A 20,949-nucleotide genomic window follows, 5' to 3' on the forward strand; every position below is an offset into this window, starting at 1 on the left:
AGAAAGCCATGCGATCAGCTGCTGTTTTGCAGTCATGAGCAACGTTAGGCTGTTTTTCGCTTTCGGCATTCTTTAAATCCGTTTAAATGATCGAAATCTTTTTCGCGAAGTATTTTATCTTTGAAACACCACTTGTAATAGACATTTTTGTTGCCCCTCAACCATAAATTTACGGGGGGCGCCGCCCCCCGGCCCCCCCGGAAGTCGGCGCGTATGTAATCGTGCCACTCAGGATGTTGGAAGTGCACCAGTTAAATCTTTGCAAGCATCAATGCTTATAAACTCTCTTCAGAAAAAAAATAACTTTACTTTTTTCTTGATTTAATTTCATCACATTACAATATAGGCTATCCAATTTGACATGTCAATCATATATGTTTAGAATTTTGATTTAATGCAACACAGTAATTGTTTATCAGTCACGATTGCTTGTAATTATTTAGCTACGTATTGGAACATTACAACATTTATATTTCAACTGTCATGTCACTATCTTTACCCGCTGTAGAATAAGTAGATTTACATGAAATTGCAGAGTTAAATTCGTTGACTAACCTTAAGTGCCAGGGTGCTGATATAACTTTAGTAACACATTTCAATATAAGTCTAAATCTTTAAAGCATTGCCGTGTCAAAACATATGTTAGGTTGTCTGGAGACTGGTAACTGAGGCCATTAAGAAAATACGTTTTTTAGATGACTACTAAAGCAGTTATCAATAAAGTTCATGTCATTTGTATTACCGCAGACCAGTAACGTATCAAGAACAGTGTTGCTGTACCATAACCAGGGTTGATCTCTAAGTGGTCAAAACTGGGTTTTGACCACTAAGCGGTTTAAACCTGGTTTTAACCGGTCAAAACTAGGTTTAAACCGGTCAAAACTGGTCAAAACCCTGACCTGACTGGTCAACCCCCTGTAATGAGTTGCTTAATCGTGTTCGCCAGAAAATCACTGAAAATGTGAGGGAGATGGTAGAAGGTGAGGGAGGAGGGAGAAGGTGAGGGAGAAAGAAAAGATGAAATTGACTGGTGAATGAAGCATTTGAATATACTGGAGAGACTTGTTAATTCCAATTGTTCAATTGAGGTGTTCTACATAAAGTAGATAGGCATAAGGCATCACAACTTGTTCCTTTTCCGATAATCCTTTCTTGGCTTGACGTGTACTTTGCTTCAAAGAACGAATCATAAACTATCCTGTCTTTAATTTTTAAAGCATCTTACAATATGCATTCGCATTGTTTTATTTTAACTGGATAAAATTTGATGGCAAATGTTTTTCATAAAAAAAAATTGTTGGAATAAATTCTTGTACTTCAGTTGGCTGTGCAAATTGTTCATCGTTCTACCAAGCATTTTTTGGTTCATCAGAAACTTATTTTTAGAATTTGAATTTTCTCATTAATTAAAATAACCAACTGATTGAAATATCAAAAACAAACAGAGAAGTTGAATATTTTTTGTTCAAAATCCAGCATTTAGGTTATGTTGATCAAAACAAAATATAGTTGAACATCATTACTAATAACATGGAGGGTAATACTTTCAATTCAATTGAAAAGCAACTTGATTCATACACTAAAGGGGTTTTGACCAGTTTTGACCAGCAATTGGTGGTCAAAACTGCCCGGTTTAAACCAGGTTTTAACCGGTTTTTACCGGGCGGTTTAAACCGCCCCGGTTTAAACCGATCAACCCTGACCATAACAGGTTGTCTATTGTAACAACCACTACTTCAATCTTTTTAAAAAATGTTATTTTATGTATGATTGTATGATAGGCTATGAACTTGTTGAAAAGCAGATTACAAACTTGTATTGAGATTGACTAGCTTATACTTAGTTTGTGTTATTCAACGAAACGATGAAGCCACCTTCATCACCTGAACCTTATTTGCAACAAAGCGTTAGTTCTGGAGGTGCACCACCTTCTGCTAAAGCTATTTATCAGCAAAGAAAAAATTATGGAAGGAATGTCTCTGAGAAGGGAGATGTCTCTGAATATAAAGTTGAAGTAAGATTTTTTAAATTTCCTCTTCATATATTAATATGTGTTTCTGGATCAACTTTGTACTGCATTTCCCACGGTCATGTCAATCTTGTGATTTTTTATTTAGCAATCTTGAAAGTTAATTCGGCTGCTCTCTTTGTTTGAACCCTCTTGGCCTCTTGTGTTTAAGCCACTAACCAACGTGTTTAATAGTTGGAAGAACATTGTTATGAAAATTTATGAAGTACTTCTAAGTGAGTGTTTTTCATGAATAGGCTAGCCTATTGAAAAAAAAATATAGCAATGAATAGCCCATGTCATCTAAGCGATGTAACCGCAATTTTTCCTTTTATTCAGCACTTGGCTACTTTTGCGATGCAAAAAAAAGAAGCGGCCTTGATAGTTGATGAGAGTATTCACAAGTTAAAGCTACTTGATGCCCGAGGAAAAGTTTGGTCACAGGAAATATTTCTTAACATTGGCGGCAAATTTATCAAGCTGTTGGACTGTGACTCCAGGGTAAAAGAAAAGTTTGTTACAATGAGTTATTACATGACCTTTACATTAAAACTATTATTAAACATGTGATTGTCTAAGTGATAGAATATTTTTCTGGTGCGGTAACACTACTTTGTGGTTGTTTCTAGCACTAGTTGCAACGTTCATCTGATGAAAGTGAAAGTAAACGCAAAGGCAAAGTTTGCTTTTACTTTCACTTTCATCAGATGCACACGGCAACCAGTGCTAGAAACGATAATTATCCAGATGACCACCTAAACTTTTCAGTATTTAATATTTTGTGGTATCGCTTAATAATATGTTTGTGGGTTAACCACATTGAACGGTCCTTAGAAGTTTTTCGTTTAGCATCATTTTCTAGCTTCATTATTCAAGAACATTTGCTTATTTCAGGAAGAATTGGAAAACTTCTTTCTTGGATCCTTGTTCCACATTCAATCCGTCGTCAACGCATGCAATTACAACAACATTTGTGCTCTCCTTATAAAGAGTGATGAAACACAATCAGTGGATGTTCATTTGTTTCAGTGTCTTGCTGTCCCAGTGAGCTTAATTTTTTTCCGAAATAGATTGTCTTGAAGTGTGAAATTAAATTTTTCTGGTAATGTTAAAATTTGCTTTAGTTTCAAAAGCAAGGTAAGATTATTTTGCTGAGGTCCAGAATTCGATTTTGATAATGATGTTGTTTTGATCTCTATAGAGGATCGTTACAGGAATCAAGAGATATTCTTAGTTACTGTAGTGTAGAGACACGAATGTATTTTGTTCCCAACTTTCCGATTCTTTTCACGACATTCGAAACACTCCGCTGAACTGTTGTGCACGAGTTACGGGCGATTATTAAAATTATGTGCCTGGCGTCTTGTGTTTGATCGCAAGAGATTGGACATGCAAAGCTGGAATTACAACTTAATATCATGATCTGCAGGCGGACGTTATTCGTGCTGATATTAACAGCGCGCTCCGAGGTCTGAAAAGCAAGAAAGGAGAAAAGAGTAAACCTGACACTGGGCGCGTCGAAGCAGCGATCCAAACGTCTTCCCTGCATTCTTCCTCTGCCACTTCTATAAAGAATGGTGCCGCTCAGGCGACAAAGGCAGCTGCAGTGCAAAGTAAGAGTTAGATTCTTAAAAAAAAAATGTACATCACCTCAGTGAAATTAATTAACACGTAAACTGCAAAGACTAATCGAAAAACATGCAGTCTAAAAATTTAATCAAAAATATCTATGAACAGTTTTTTGCTTGTACTTTTCATCATCATGTCACTGTTGTCTGTCATTTTCTTGTTAATTAGGAAGGCTTTACCTGTTCCAGCCCCTCACGACCTCACGTGCTAACCGATAAAAGCTGTGGGACATAAATATTGATAAGCCTATCCCTAGGGGTGTTCAATTTCGATTATTTAAATATTCGAAATTCAATTTATTTTCGATTTCCGAATTTCGATTTCGAATATCACAACTATTCACCACACTGCAAAATGTGATTTTATTGAAAGAAACGACATGAAAATTCGCTAGAAAACGCGAAAAAAAGCGATAAAAAATTGCGAAAAAAGAACACAAAATAACGTCTACAGCTCCAGGCCCATGTTGGTGTTTATGAACACAAGCTGATCGACATGGTCACCCGTCAGTCGGGATCTCAGCTTCGTGACGGTCAGGCCAGATTTTGAAAACGATCGCTCCGCTGGAGCCGAGGTCGCTGGGTTCCCAAACACTTCAAGTTCATTTTCACAGCTAGTGATTCACTGCCGCGACATTTCACTGCAGAGTGCAGAGGTTTCGACTCGAAAGCGACATCGAGTATGTTTGCAAGCGCATAAAGCTAAACGCACGCTAAGTCTACGTAGCAAATTATGTTGTTTTTGGGTGCATTCAACATCTGATGACATTGAATCGACACAAAATGGTAGATTTTTGCTATGTCCCAGGCAGCAAAATCAGTCATTTTTATATGGATTCAACGTCTGCAGACATTAAATCAATGTAAATATGACAGATTTTGTTGTCTGGTGTTGGATTGTAGCATCGCAACTCGTTCTAGTGATTATCGCGAAGCTGTTGCGGTTTGTATTCAAAAAGTGTTTTCCTGCTGCCGATCGCTAGTTCATCTATTGTTTTATGTATCAATACAGCATAAAAAGTTGCCCCCACACAGAAATATGTGTGGGGGCCTGGCCCTCACGCAGGCCCGTAGCCAGTAGCCTCGCCCCCCTGAAAAAAATTCGCCCCCCCCCCCCCCCTTGGCAAAATCTCAGCATTCTCGAGCAACAGCTACAATTATAATGATTTTGCCCATTTAAATTACCCCCTAAAAAAGTTGCCCCCCTTGTTCTGCGGTCTGGCTACGCCCTGCCCCCACGGCTTAGGCGCCTATGGATTCGGTAAAAAATGGATAAAACTGCGACAAAGCTCAGCCTACACTTTCTGCCATTGCACAACCTAGCTATCTTCATTCTTGAGAGAAATTTGTGAAATTTGGCATTAAAAATGCCAACCTGGCATCTCTGGTGCAGGACTGGCCGTTGGACCCGCGAGAGCGTGTGATAGTCACGTGATCGACGATGCGCATGCGTCAAAGTCTTTTTTCGCTTGCAAAATGCGACAAGACAGATTTCGCGCCACTCGCGTTACTTTCAACGCGTTCAGTCGAAAGGGCGGCTATAATTTCGAATATGTCCCATACGAAAAACGAATTTCGAATATCACTTTAATCGAAATCGAATCGAAAATCGAAATTGAACACCCCTACCTATCCCTTCCCCTTGTGGTCTGCAAACAGACGATATTATACATATATCATGAGAATAAAAATCCTCTCAATGTTGTTAGGTTTTCGCCTGTTTTTGTGTTTTTTTCATAGCACATGTCACTATGAACACGCTTTGCTTTTAACAGCAGTAACAACTTTATTGATTAGTATTTCACTGTAGTTATAGTTTCAGTTTTAGTTGATTTTAATTTTATTTAACGTCGTGAAATATACAAATCCGCCCCACAAGAATCTGTCGATCTGTGGTCTATCAACCAAATTTAGAAGACTCGATAGAAGAAGAAGAATATGTACCGTAAGCTAGATCTGAACATAAATGTGCGAACGAAAACGTTAATCAATAACGTAGGTTCCCTTGTTGTGGTACCGTATTAGTTGAACGATGATAAATATTCTAAAAACGTCATCAGAGCGTGCGGGGGTTTGTGTTCTTTGTCCGTGGCAAGTAGATTTTGCGTATTAATATTATTGTCCTTCAATAGTATCATTTCTAATATTTGAGTGGTTGATGTATTTTAAATCTTTTTTTTTTCATTAGCCGAGATTGAAAAAGTTTAATTTTTGAATACCGTACTTTACCACATTTTTTTAATGATGGTCTAAATCAGTGGTAAAAAAAAACTGTATGGTCCCAGGCCCCACCTAACATTGACCTTTTTCTAATTCTTAGTAGGCAGCATGATAGCCGTACATTGATCGTAGTGTGGAAGTTCTATGATAAAGAATTCCAGTTCTGGCTTATTTTGTCTCACGACTTAATTGTTGCAACTTTAATGGGACACGGTCTGGAGAGGAAAAACACTAAATTGGATGTTAATGATAGACAGTTGTGGAGGAAGTATCTATGGTGACCGAATAACGTCCATGTAGTACAATGTAGTACGATATTATGATATATGCGACTAGCCTTTTTATCGGCGGTTGCATAGCCGGGCGGTGAAAGCACGGTACAATGCTCGAAACAATAATTTGACAGCACTGAAGAACACGCGGTTATGTCTTCGGCAGGACAGATGACATGCCTGAAGGTGGACACGAAGATTAGCTTTTTTTTTCTTTTGCTTAATCCAAATTTCCCACCACTGTGCGTAAGCCTGGATACAACAAAAACGCAATGAAATAATTAGATCAGCTTCCGGTAATAAAAACTACTTGTTAGATTCAAGCTTGAAAAAATAAATGTGTTTGTTGCCACAATATCAAACTTGGGGTTTGATTGACAAAATATTTAAACAAAAAAATAATGTTTCCATTCTTTAATGTTGGACACTCACAAGCGACTTGCCAGAACAGATGTTACGCTTTTTGTCACTACTGGCTAGCCTGGGGATTACTCGCATTCGTGTAAGCGAGTAATATTTATTTAATATTTAGCATGATTTTAACAAGTTTCGAAAACCGGTTTGTTTGACTGCTATTAAAAAAAATGCAACTGCGATGTGTGATCGTTGTTTTTTTTTCAAACCGTTAATTGCTGACCAACACGTTTTTGCTTTTAATTTTTTTACAATCCGATGTTTTCACAATGCATCGCCATATCAGTAACAAGCTATTGCGGCGTGCAAAACACCAATAATTTTGTTCAACAAAGGCGTTTTGTGCCTTCATGTATGGAGAGTGGCTCGGGTCGCTCAAAGGTTTCCTGATCACTGTTCTAATTTCGAAAGGTCCCGAAATAAAGGAGTGGTAACTTAAACTTTCAGCTGTTTGATTGCTTGTTTACAAAGACGTCATTTAAGCGGATTATACATTAACAGGGAGCTGTCAGTTCTCCCACATTTTGTGATCGCTGTTGTTTGAATTTTGATGAAAATTGTTTTGTGCACGTTATGTGTCGTTTGTTTTTTTAATGTGTCAACAATGTTTTTTGAATTTCACAGACATGCAACAGTCTTCCAGCAATCAACAAGATAAGACACAGAAGATGTTGGCTTTCAAAATCAACAGAGATGTTGTACGTGGTTGTTTTCATTTGGTTTGTAATCAAATAGCTTGTTGTTGCGTGCAATTTCTTTTCACTGCCAACCCAGAATACCACCATACTACTATTACCTAGTTGACAAGGGTGAAGGGTAGTTTCTTATACTTTAATTAAACAACAAAGCGAATCGCAACTGCTCGCTGTACTAGTGAGTGCTAGGCCTTGTGCTGATAGCCGGGAAGAATGCCCCTTTCTTCACAACAATTCACATTGATTGATAAGCCATCGACGTTGAATCAGTGCAAGGCTGATGTTGTCAACAAGGTAGTTAAAGAAAACAAACTTCAACCAACGGCAACCCGTTTGCTGATTTCTTATTCACGCTGAAGCTTTGAAACAACACACTCGTTAAGTCTGACAATGGACATTATATTTGGTCGTATTCAGTGCTAAAATTACTCATTAATTTCTCAACCCTATTGCAAACTTTAAACTGAAAATTCTTTAAACGTTATTTGTTAAAATCAAAAAGATGTTTTGCTGTCAGAGCTCAGCACCCTCATCATACTTAGTAAACATATTATTTAGTTAAGGTCGTTAGATAAGGTAGTCAGACCACTTGGCATATAACTCAGCATGTACATTTCAGCTGCTGTCAAGTCAGCAATTATGAGCTTTACTTGCTTAGTTCGGACTTGCTTAGTATCGCTTTCTATACTAAATTTGCTGGTTTTTGACAAGTTTTGGCTTGCTCAGTTGTTACTTTCTCAGTTTTATCATTTGCCAACTTTAACCACTTGCTGAAATGTTGTTAGCTCAGTTGTCACTTGCTCAGCTCACAACTGCTGATTTGTAAGAAACTCGTTTGATAAAACGTGATAAATTACAATCACGTTTCGATTAAAAATTATCTGTTTTTCTTCAATCTTGACTTGACCTTCTCAACCAACAAGAATTGTCCTGTTTTACGTCGTTTCAAAGTAGCTGGTCGTGTAAACTATGTAAAAAAGAATCGTTTGTTAGCTGGGTTGATGCAAGCAGCCTCATTTTCATGCTTTTTATTTTCTTCTGAAGTATATATTTTTTTCTATAAGAGTAATCTTATTTAGGAAATCCTGAACCATGCTTTGGACGACATAGAACTGTTTGTGCTGATGGTGCAAAAATCAGCTATCGTCGCCAAAGAACCCCCTCAGCAACAGTCCAAACGAAAGTCTTCAAAACACCCCAAAGATAAGGGAACACAGAACGGAGATATAGAAATGAAAGGAAAGCTTCCCCCGAAAGAGAAGTTTGTCGAATGTCTTCAAAAGTTTCGATTATGCTTTAACTTGCTGGTATGTTTAGATCGTATTAATTCAAACTCAATACAGCTGATAAGTTCAAGTAAAGACAGAGAAATGTGAACTAGTACTTTCATTGGCAGTATATTTGAAATCTTCTTTTGACATAGTACAACAACGAAAACTTTATTAATATCGGTTAAAATTAAACAAACATGGTGAACTCGCTTGACCTGTAATCTTGTGACGCCATATAGTAACCGGTCAAGGCGGTGATTTAGAAGTAAAGAACCACATGACTAAAACTGCGCGATAATTTAAGGGATTTTATAAATGAAGACGGTATGTTTGATTGTTTGACATTCTTTGTGCTCAACATTTCGCAATAGCTAGAACAAACGTAAAAACGTAATTGCTCGGTAACTAGTCTATATGAAGGTACCTGTGGCTGTTACGCTGTGTTTGTAGAGATTTTGTGTGCTTTATTTCTGAGCTGAGAGTCTATTCTAGCATGCCTCAGGCAGCCTACAGAGACGAATTTTGCTTGGATTTCAACTCACCCGCATCAACTGCCAAGCAAAGCATGCTGTTGCAATGTAAACTATTGTGCTATAATATCGCATGTGTAGTCGCTACCCAGACAGCAAAATCGGTCCGTAGACGTTGAATCAATGTAAAAACGACGGATTTTGCTGGTTAGATAGTCCCAATGCGATGTTTTGTGCGAATACTGCAGAGAGTGGTGAGTTTACCTGAATGCAAAATAGAAAAGATCAAAATCATACCAGGTTTGAAGTCGTTCAGCGGTCTGAAGCTGTCTTGTTATTTCATGCACTCTGAAGTGTTGAGATAAGTTCGTTCCAGCAGCAAACCCAAGTACTCTATTTCGCTTTTCCAATTCCACGAAGTGCTCAGGCGCTTTTGTTTGTTCGTTGTTATTTTTAAAACCATGGGATGAGTGTTTGCACAAAACATTTGCGAGTACGACGACACAGTTCAAACTTAACCTTATTGATTTAGCAGGTTGTGGCTATTGTTAGAGATCTCGCGAAAAGTTTAACTGCATACCAGCGCTTAGCAACGTCTTTCGTGCGTAATAATACAAGCAAATATTCAATTATCAAGACTCACAAACCTTCAACGTTGTTCATCGCAATGCAATTTCATATCAAACTATTTTGTCATTTCAACGCGCCTTTAGTCCACACAGTTATCTTCAATCAATTTTTTTTACATCTCCTGCTATTTCTTTCGTAACTTTAAAGAATGTGATTTCGTGCGGATATCAAATGAATAATACGTCATGTTGTTCAAACAAAGGTTATTTCCACCACACTAATTGAACTGCTGAGTGGGTGAAGTCATCAAGTACCAGCCTACTTGAGCAAACCAGGCCTGATGCAAGCACATGCAGTCATGCTCTAAAACCACACCCTTCATATCATTTGTGTCGTTGGTACCTCAGAGTATGACGTTTGCTTTTGTGTTTTTTCTTATATCTTTTTTCCTGTTTTTTTTTTTTCAATGGATGGATTGGTGCAAGACGAATGCATAAACCTTTTTCTGGCAACAGCAACTGTGTGCATTGATGACAGTATTTTGATTTGGGATTTTTGTCTGTGCAGGGTTGATTTTATCAGTTCCGCTTACAAGGAATTATCATAATCCTTGCTCACATATCAACGTTGGATTAATACAGTATCACATTATTTTCGTCATGCGATATTTTACAAGTCTGATTCATTTTGTCAATGCCATTCTCTAGGAGTTTTTCTTTTTTGTTTTCAGGCGAAATTAAAGTCCCAGATAAAGGATCCTAGTTCGGTGGAGCTGCTTCATTTTATCTTCCAACCTCTTGGCATGATCATCCGGACTTGTTGTGGTCCTGATCTTGCTCGTCAAGTTCGTCTCCCTCCTTTCTCCCAACCAACAATTGAATTCATTCGATCATCAGCAAATCCTCAAGAAATTAAGTTGTGGAAGAGTTTGGGCGACTTTTGGACTAAGTTCAGGTTGTATTTTTGACTTTGTTCGTAAACGCAAAAATAATAAGAATTATGTACGGCTGATCTAGACATGTAAGCTTTTAACTCATGTAGTTTCGCATTGATATACTAATTTTGGGATTAAGTTGAATTCCTGAGTTAAAAACGAATTATATGTTAGCAACAATCGAATAAAAAACTTTAACCTCAGAGAGGAATTCCCGACGGGCGTAGCATTTCCTCCATATGAACCCACCTTCTCATCAGGATGGGTACCTCCCACTCTTCCTCCAGCGGAGACAGAAGATGAAGACACCGATGTCCTCCCTGTAATCGCATCAGGATTTATTTTGAAAGCTAGAGGTCATGAGGTAGTGCTTAGTTGCAGTGCTTTTTAATTTTCATTAACACTGTAATGCTACAAGAACATTTTTTGAGCAATTAAAAAAAATGTCTTATTCTTGATATTCTTATGTGTAAACACGTCCAGTGTTTGACTAGGCGAATATTGGCGCCAATCTCTGTTTTGAAATCCTTCGACCACACAGATGCTTCAGAACCAGTATAGGCTTGCGCATCAGCAGTGACTACTGCATGGCCGAATGGTGAGAGCCCTGGTACGGCACTCGAAAGGGCGCTGGTTCGACACTGCTCATGAACCTGCGGTTGTGTCTTTAGCATGTTACTTAAAAGCATGCCTGAAGAAGATTGACTTCCTTGCCTTTCCGTCCACATAATCCAAATCTTCAACCACCGGGTGTAAGCCTGGATACAAAAAAACAGTGGTCTGACTTTGTAGTGACTTTGTATTGTAGCCATTTATCAAACTTGACCGTTTTGACATGTTTTTTTTAGATTGAGTCTATTCCTGAACCACCGTCACCACCTCCTGTGGTAGATCCAACTCCCACAAGGCAACAGAGTATCAGCAACGGAAGTGGCTCATCGGGGACACTGAGCCTACAGCAGGAATTTTATTTGGCAGAGTAAGTTAATATCTGTCTCTGAACTTCATGTCTTTCAGTTGTATTTTAACTTAGAATACATTACAGTATTAAGCCCGCTGTTAAAAGGCTCACCCGTTTGTTAAGCCCAATTTAGTCCCGTCCGCAATTACTGAATGTGCAGGAGTGGCAGATAATTATTTCCGCTTAATAGGTCATCCGCTTGATAAGCCCAAAATTGTCCGGTCCCGAGGTTGGCTTAACATTTTCACTACGGCAGCGCTGCCAGTAATGCGGCTCTCCGGTGCTGCGGTGTTTTCGCTGTGTGATAGTTTTGTCTGTCTGAGAAGGCTACCGTCTGAAGAAACCGTTTTTGTTCTCACAACTTTTTGATAGTTTTGAAGATGTTCTTTTCCATTTCTTTCAGATTATGACACAAAAACATTGAAACTAGTGCAGTTCAACCATTTTTTTTTTAATAAAGACTTACAGCATTGTCAATAAAAGGTTTCCATGCGCTGCATTCCAGGTTTGCCAAATAACGTGACATATAAACGTAATACTGCCAAAGATATAGGCTAGTATTAGTTTAAAGTAATATGTACAACCAAACATAGCAATCCAAGTACATTTGTTTCGGATCGAAAATGATTCAATTGCAATAACAGGTCTTTATTAAATGGTTTGAAACTCAACGAAATAAAAGAAAACTACGGGACCAACTAAATCAAGCAAATTGATTTCTTTGAATGATAATCACCAAAGCAAAAGCAATTACAAAGCGCAACCTTTGCAGTGGAACATTGTGTTTCAGAGAATATTTTTGCATCGTCAGAAAACACACTGGGGATACATTTTTTCCTATGTGAGGTTATGTGGTAAGATTTAAAATCATCCCGAAGTCGATTAAAAAGACCGTATCAAAGTTTGGCCTTGATAACAGATTATCATCTTCGTCTAAACAAAGTCTCATGTTGAAGTAAACGGGAACTACTCGATCTGAAATAGGAACGCTATCGTTTACTTTCACTGGTCTTGCTTCTTGTTAAAGAGACTATCCAAAGGAAAACGCATTGCAAGAAACTTGAAACGTTGTCTTTCCCGACTTTCTTCAACTGAACCATCAAACATCGCTGCATTTTATGTCTAGGGTATATCAGTTATATTCCGTTTAACTATATGCTCTGCTTCAGAGCACCAGTCCTCGTTCGACCCCCGACTCCACCTCCCAAGCTGTGCAGGGCGATGTACGATTTCACAGCACGCAACGATCGTGAGCTCACAGTGCAGGCGAACGACATTCTAGATGTGCTTGACCATTCAAAGGCGTGGTGGAAAGTGAAGAACAAATATGGTCAGTTAGGAATGTTTCATGTAAAATTTTCCTATGCTGCATTGCGTTGTGGAAGGTGGCATCTATGCTGAGCTGCATTCCACAGATTTATAACATGTACGCACCATTACAAGGCCAATAAACTAGATTAATGTTTAAACTGCCATGCGACCAGATTGTTATCATCTACCCGTTTGATGGCAGTTTTAGACAACAACAGCAGCATTATGCTTTTCATACGAAATAGTTTAGAAATGGCCTCGACCTGTTTCTTTAACCCTACAGGGCCAACACTCGTGCAGTAAAAAAATGCTGTTAAGAGGTCATGTTATGTAGCGCATATCAAACTTCACTGAGTATTTAGTAATTAGTCAATAACAACCACATACTCACATTTTTTTTATGTGTTGTTGTGTGAAGGAAGGTCCTTGCCAACCAGCATTGCAATGTTAAATGAAAAATAAATTTCAAAGTTGAGTTGATTGAATCTTGATAATCTTCAGGCGAAACAGGATTTGCTCCGATGAACATCATGGTACTCCTCTCATCATTGAGCGATATATCCACTACATCTTCGACTGAATCTCCTCTAGACGTCTTTCCTCCACTTCCCATTTTGCCAGAGGTTAAACCCCAGCCAAAAGTGCGTTCAAACAATAAATTCAGGAAAATCCCTTTTTATAGTTTGCAAACTTAAAGTTTATTCATAAATGCCAGATGTTTTAAGCGGCCGATTTAGCAAGTAGTCAGATTAGTCAATCAAGGATCAGTCCACGCCAAGTTTATTAGTGTATCAGTAATCGAGGATTCTAATCAGAAAATTACAGCTTGGTGTAAAAGGAAAAATTATTCTACGGACCAAGCTGTTTAATCTGCCGACTTGCTTAAATCACTATCCGTTGTTTGTGCATCCAATCCTAAGAAAAACTGATGATAGTTTCCCGCTAAGTTTAAATTTCATAAAAACGAAGTTGTTATTTATCATGTTTATCAGTTTTCTCGTGCTCCCTCTCCTCCTCCGATGATTCATCTTCCCACCAGGAACCCGTCTCCTCCTCCTCCTCCTCCAATGATTCATCTTCCCACCAGGAACCCGTCTCCTCCTCCTCCTCCAATGATTCCTCTTCCCACCAGGAATCCGTCTCCACCTCCCATCAAAGCAGGTGAGAGCTCAAAAACGGTATTATGTTGATCAAAACTGGCGATACAGAGATTGTTGTTTGTACCTTGTTCACCATCTTGTTGAATTACACTTATTTTAAATTTTGCAAATGATGTGCGATACAAGAGGTTTACTATGTCGATAATAAAGCGCTTCTTGCGTTTGAGGCCGCCACAGGTCACGTTGTTATATCCAGGAACAGTAGCCAATGGATTGTGCGTTCATCGAGCGTTGTTAGATCTAAATATCTATTCTGGGATCGATATACAGGACATTGGTAGATAATGTGCTATGCAGTCTGAAAATCTGAGCCACATGCAGAAGATGGTGAGTCAGCGAGGCCTCATTGAAACATGGGGAAAAGAACTGGGGCCTTTGAAAGTGCGAGTATTTGGCCACCTCTTGACATGGCTTGTAAAACCAGACGACGCACGTAATTTTTCCTACGCAGTTTAGCTGGGGCAATAACTAGCTAGCAATGCCTGATAGTACCGGCAGAAAGTCAGTGGGAGCTGGAAGCAGGCAACCGGTGATTATTCTCATGATGGTGTTTAGAGCAGTGCCAATTTTGCTAGTATGTACGCTAAAGATAAGAATCGTTTCTTGAGGATATATTGGCTTAGCCTATGATGTATGAAAATATATAATTTGGTAAGTGAACAAGTAACTCTGAAAAAGTCTTTGTTGGTAAATCGCATCCTCATTTACTAGTTTTCAAGCTACTCTATCCTATTGGTCACATTTACGCTGATTTCTGAAAAGTTTGACTGTTCATCAGGACAATTATCGTTGATTTTTCAAGAAAATTTTGAAACCGTAACGAATGCTGATAATGAGATGATCATGCTTTAAAATACCATCTAGCCGAATCGGGTTTCGGAATTTATGGAATATCCGTGAATGATGACGGAGGGTGAAAATAGTGCATCATCTATTCTGTTTCTCACTTGCAGTTCCCCTGTCGACAGCCTTGTCCAGTGTAAAGTTGCGAAGTTCGGCTTTTTCAAATGCGAAGGAGACCACCGACAATGTGAAGAAGTCATCCAACGGCATCAGTGAAAATCTTCAGGAGGAACTGAGGAACAGAGTCGACTCTCAAAAAAAGAGGAACTTTGTCCTCCCCAGGAAAAGCTGTGAGTCGCAACTTTATGCAACTATCGCAACGCTTTGCGATAGTCAGTATAGCCAAATCCGAATGTTTTTTTTTGTGAACTTAGCGACGGAATTAGTTTTTTTGCCATTAATAGAAAACCTTGTACGTGCTTGTCACTTTCATGGAATGTTTTCTTGTGTTTGATCTCTAGCGTCTTCGAGTGACATTGTGATCAACAAATCATCCTCTCGTGCTCAAGTGAAACACTGGCTGCAATCTCACGGGTTTTCACGGATCACCGTTGACAGCTTGGCAGCACTTAACGGCGCCCAGATCTTTTCTCTTAAGAAAGAAGAGCTGAAAGAGGTAAGAAATTATCACAGCGTTTGGTTTGTCTACGACAGGAGGAATACTAAAGAGTCGGACATTTGTTGCATTAGACCAAACCAATTGAGCGCATGTTGTTGGTTTCCAGCAACATGCAAAGCCATTTGAGATGAGATCATTCCGTCTGTGTAGTTAATGAAACACGCTGTATTGTAATTTTTATTTTAGCTGTTTTATATCCAACTCGGCGGTGGTAGATGATTTAGACTAAGTAGACGGGAAGGTAAGGAAGCCACTCTTTATGTCCGCTTTCAAGCTTGTTATTAAGTATCTTGCCGAGGCAAAGCGTCTTACCTAGACACGTGCTCTCGATGCGTGTCTACCCGGCATCCTTTCGACCGACGTACGGTCGTTCTTACCACTCGACCATCATGCAACCGACTTCATTTCTTTACTGTACACAAACTACACACAAATAATCTTGTCTTTTTTTCGACAAAAAGTAGTTGAGAAATCTTCATCATGTGACATGTTTGGTCTATTCCTAGATATCTGAAGATGAAGGATCGAGAGTTTACAGCAAGCTCTTGATCCAGAGATCACTGGATGGCTTCCACACAACGACAGGAAACTCGGAACTTGCAAAGATCATGCTGAAGCGACGCCAAGAGGTGGAAGTTGGTGAAGATTCATGAGATTGTGTCATTTTATCCTGATGACTGTAAGATGCCCATTGCCCAGGCATCAAACGACTGCAGACGTTAAATCAATGTAAAAAAACAGTTGATTTGCCGTCTGATGGCTTTCCCTCGCTGGTAAAATGGGTGTAAATCTAAGTCGCGATATCTTCATTCCAGTCAAGCACACCAGTACTTTTTACACTGATGCAACGTCTGTAAACGTTGAGTCGATGTAAAATTAACTGAACAGCTATCTGGGATGGAGTCACATCATGTTGGTTCCACTTTAGCAAACTAACGATTGTTCATTGTAGTTGTATTAAATTTTACGAGTTTCTACACAAGTTCAACGTAACAAGATCCTCACAGCCAGCAAATGTCACCGCTTTTACGTCGTTTTAACTTTGCTAGTTAAAACGTTGACAAAACATTAAGTTTTTGCTGGCTAGGCTGTTCCTTTGTATGACTTGCTGTAATTTTGTTTACGTCGTTTGAATGTATTTTAACTTTATTTGTTGTGCATTGATGTGGTTAGGCTACTACTTGAGAATGGTCTAATATATGCAATTTATACAAAAATTATTGTACAGTACAGTCAGTGTAATCGAAAAAACTGTTGTTGTAATAATCCATTCGCATTGCTTTGTTAAGTTACCGCACATAAGCGAACATTACTTTCAACTAGATCTGCCATCAAGAAGTGCATTTTACTTTCTTATACATTTGATGATTTCTCGCAATCTTATACTTTTGTGTGCGGCACAATTTTTGCAGCTTTGTTACTTGACCCGTTACAACTATCACACGCATCAATGGGCACGTGGATCAACCATTGTATTTATGCTCGCAAATTCTTCCCTGTTTCTTGTTGTTTGTCATCATTGTATGAGATGAGCTTCCATTCCCCACTGTACTTGATATCTGAAGATGCAATTCTCAGATCTCTGTCTCAAAGTAGTTTACTGCACGCCTGTGAAAGTGTGCGTTTAAGCGTGCAAGTATAATTTACATCATTTCGTCGCTTGTGGCAAAAGTTTCGTAATAACCACTGTTATAAATCCGGTGTTGAACCAAGATCTACAAAGATACGTACCACTGTTGTCAATATATGTTGCAATGTGCTCACAGGTTCCATTTCTTGTTGATACTGAACTGGACACTTTGTATATCAATGTATTATTACCATTTAGTGTAGTTTTTATAACAAGAATTACAGTACATTAGGGTTCAGTATCACTTCACTTGGATAAATCTCCAGCCCCTGACAAAGTAGTTTTTGTGTTTATACATGGACACTACTAGAGCTTCAAGCCTTCGAACGAATATAGTTCCCACACTTCTGCTTATGGTTACTGTAAAGAACAAATGTGATTACGTACTTAAATTATTAAGTAACTGCATATAAAAAAAACTGTGTCCATACTTGCGATGGTAACAACTGCGCTTCTTGTTTTTCTTTTTTATCCGCTAACAGTTTTAAAGTAGTGCGCCATTTTTTGCATTAATGTTCTTGCAATTTTGAACTTTTCGTGAGCAAGTAGATCGAATGCTGTGGCAGTTTCACGTGGCTTGGTATTGCAATCATTTTGTACTAAGTTTTGTCTCATTTACTGCTGCATTGCATTTTTACATAAGAACAGGTTTAGTTCTACCATAGGCTAGTTGGTAATCCATGCGCATACTTAGCAATGTTCCTTTGAATAGAGTAGCTTTGTATGATTTTTCTCATTTTGTATTTTTATTTTATGATCATTTTTGATTTTCTTGTTTGTTTTTTTTGTGCAACTGAGCTGTACAGTTACGTCGCTTCATGTTGATTGAGTGCTTTTCAAAAGAACCTGCTGCAATTGTGCCTTACGCGGCGACAGAGTTTTCTAAATCATTCTCAAGCTTTCGTATATTTATGGTACATCTTTTCTCAAGTAATTATTTAATTTTCTATAGCCTACCCTCCCCCATAGCTACCTGGAGATGCGGCCTGATTTGTCACATTTTGTGGATTCTTACAATCTTCTGACTGAAATTTTCTAAAAATTAGATTTTTTCACATTTTGCTGATTCCTAACAATATAAAAGCTGTTTGTTGTCTTGGTGAAGCAGTATAATTGTAAAAAGTAAGTTAAAAAACATTCAATCACATTGTTAGCTAGTGGCTAACAGTTTGAATGAAATTTTTTTCTGGATCAAATTGTCTTCGTATTTCCAATCCTTGTGATGTTGAAACCCATTGTGTCACCTTGGGAAAGGAGTTAAAATATGATTTTTTAACAGTTCATTAAGACAATTATCAAACCTTGGCAGAATGCAACAAGTCAGGCCTAATTTCCAGGTGGCCATGACTACCCCTATAATGATCTCACCCGTGTCATTCATAGCATTTTGTACATATTTATCACTTCATAGCCTGCACTGATAAAAAGTTTGATTGCTTCATTTTGAAAACAATCTTGTGTTTGAATTGTACTGATTTCAGTAACCAAATTGGTCCTTCATTTACAGATTCAATGTCTAGACCTACTGAAGACGTTAAATCAGTAATAAAGAACAATTTTTGCAAACTGTTCGCGTTATCCCACAACTGTATGATAACTTATCGTGAAATGATGTTGAGTTCACGTGATACGGCATTTTATATTTGCAGTTTTTTGTTGTTAAATCATTATTTTAATGTTAGATTTTGCGTGATGTTACAGAAAGTTAAATGTTTAATCAAGTCTATGATTTAATATCTTTCTCCAAGATGAGTTCTTTTTCTCTATGATGGACAGTTGAGCAAATTAACATTAGCTAAAATACATTGGTGCAAGTCTACTGTGGCTTTCAGCAGTTTTTCAGCTTTGGCTGCGACACCTTCGAGAAATAATTGTAACCAATGATGTCAATAGTAATTTAAATAACTGTAGTCTATTGTATTGTAAATACAATGAAAAGAAACACTCTTTCACTCTTTTTTGTCGCTTTCATTATTTCAGCGATGTGCTGCCATTATTAGAAAACTAAGCTTCGTTGTAGTAAGTTTAGTTGAAGGACAAGATCCCAAAATTGGATTCAAGGCATGGCTGATTGAGTAAGAGATATGACGTTTTCTTGGGATAGACTAAATGTTTCATCCTACATGCTAAAATGTTACATACCCTGGCAGCCTCTTTCGTTTTTGATTGATCCAGGACATCCTGCTCGTAGTTGATTGGTTGTGAAATATCCTCGGACTGAGAAATCTTTGAGAGCTTTTTCCAGGGAGTTTCGCATGCTTATAGAGTTCAATTTGTTTATACCAGGGTGACCCAAAAAGATGCGTACCCATGAAAATTTCAATTGTGACTTTGATTTAAAAGCTATTTATTTCAAATTACAACCACACATTATTCAGTTTATGGAAGACCATTCACCAGAGTTTCAGCTTTTTCTGTCAATTTTTAGTCAATTTATGGCTTTCCCAAGATGTGTTCCAAATGTCCACCATTTCGTTGCAAGCAAACCTGTATTCTATTTTTAATCAAGTTGTTGTTAGTTTTGTTTTGTTAACCCTTTGCTTTTCAACGTTTTTTTGGAAGTTAACTGCTCAAGGGGGGGCCGTTTTTGGATCAAATTCAATCAGCTGTTACGTGTTATCCGCTGATGCTATTTCAACAGAAGTTGCACTGGTGTGAAAGCAAATCATTTGTCTATAAGTTTGAAAAGTCATTATTTTAAAATTTTATATGTTAAACTTGATATTTCAATTTTTGCAAAGGTACCCAAAAACGACAATTTTGATTTAACTTGCCGCTATTTAATTACCATGCTAATCCGATTTCATGCAAACTTCTAAATAACAAAGAGCTCGATCGAACGCACGAAGTGTGTGTGCGGTGTGCCGAATCATTGCATTGATTAGAGTTTACGACTTGCGAGCAAATCTTATTGTAAGCTACTCACTGATTCTAAAATAGTTACAATCAGAGTAACATTGTTACACGAATTTGAAAAAAAATCAAAACTGCGTTTGTTGTCTTACATTTTTATCCTAAACTAATGCATTCCGAAACTCATGGCTAGCTTCTAGTTTTATGGAACCAAATTTTTCATAAGTTACAGCTTAGCCTGCTTGAATAGCTGTTTACATCTTCGTTTGTGTATTTTAGGTCTACAATTGAGTTCGTAGTATGAATATTTTTAGTGGAGAGAAGACAATTGAACATGTTGTTGAAATTATCTGAAATTTCTAAGTCCAAATTAGGTGCTTTTGAAATTGTGGATTTGTGTCAAGTCGCATCACAAATATCATGCAGGCCACATCATAAGTCATTTCGCTTACGGGTGTTTATAAACATGACTTATAAATTACAACCACAAAAATACAGCATTTACATCAACAAAGCTAAGTTGGAAGCTCACTTTTTATTGAAGATTGTGTCAATCAATTTGAAAATACATTTTTAGTCCGCCAGCGTCGTAATAATGCAACAGCGAATTGAGGAACATGCGTAAACAAAGGAAATGTGAAATAACCCACAGTCAGCAAATCTACATAAATTTAACGTTTACAAATGTTGAATCAATGTAAAAGGACTGGATTGCTGACTGGGTCCTTATTGTTTGAAGCACTAAAAATACGCGTAAAAGCGACAACATCAGCAAGGCAGTGATTATGTTTCTGGCCAAAAAAAAAATAACTTTTGACTTCAAAGATAAAAATGATTATAACAAAGCTTCAAAGTTTGTCGCAAAAAATTATACAGAGATACAATAAACATAATCATTTTGTGCCAGATTGTGAGAAGATTTCCTAGATTCTTTCCAACCATTTGCAGGATTGCAAATTATTTTCCATAACTTTATATTGCTAAAAAATGGCTTCTTTGTTGAAACATCGTGGCTACAATTTTATAAAAAATTCTTAGGCCTACTACATTGAAGTAATGAAATTTTTTTTGTGATTTTGCTGATGACGTT

At 37.8% G+C, this 20,949-nt stretch overlaps 1 protein-coding gene across 1 annotated transcript; it reads left to right on the plus strand.

Moving 5' to 3' along the window:
* The first annotated feature begins 1,821 nt into the window (after positions 1–1,821).
* LOC145770594 (epidermal growth factor receptor kinase substrate 8-like) lies at positions 1,822–18,953 on the plus strand. The gene is made up of 15 exons (XM_082582283.1): positions 1,822–2,014; positions 2,348–2,509; positions 2,903–3,052; positions 3,438–3,621; positions 7,167–7,240; positions 8,317–8,544; positions 10,279–10,502; positions 10,687–10,846; positions 11,331–11,461; positions 12,613–12,773; positions 13,256–13,395; positions 13,747–13,915; positions 14,868–15,047; positions 15,219–15,373; positions 15,883–18,953. The coding sequence occupies exons 1-15, from the start codon at positions 1,865–1,867 to the stop codon at positions 16,027–16,029; spliced, it is 2,415 nt and encodes an 804-aa protein (XP_082438409.1). The 5' UTR covers positions 1,822–1,864; the 3' UTR covers positions 16,030–18,953.
* Positions 18,954–20,949: the final 1,996 nt, after the last annotated feature.

This window comes from Aplidium turbinatum, chromosome 1 (assembly GCF_918807975.1).
Source record: "Aplidium turbinatum chromosome 1, kaAplTurb1.1, whole genome shotgun sequence".
NCBI lineage: Eukaryota > Metazoa > Chordata > Ascidiacea > Aplousobranchia > Polyclinidae > Aplidium > Aplidium turbinatum.

Coding starts and splice junctions, on each gene's coding strand:
- LOC145770594 (XM_082582283.1), top strand. CDS start 1,865: ATGAAGCCACCTTCATCACCTGAACCTTATTTGCAACAAAGCGTTAGT. Junction 2,510..2,902: donor TGTTGGACTGTGACTCCAGG/GTAAAAGAAAAG, acceptor TGCTTATTTCAG/GAAGAATTGGAAAACTTCTT. Junction 10,847..11,330: donor TGAAAGCTAGAGGTCATGAG/GTAGTGCTTAGT, acceptor TGTTTTTTTTAG/ATTGAGTCTATTCCTGAACC.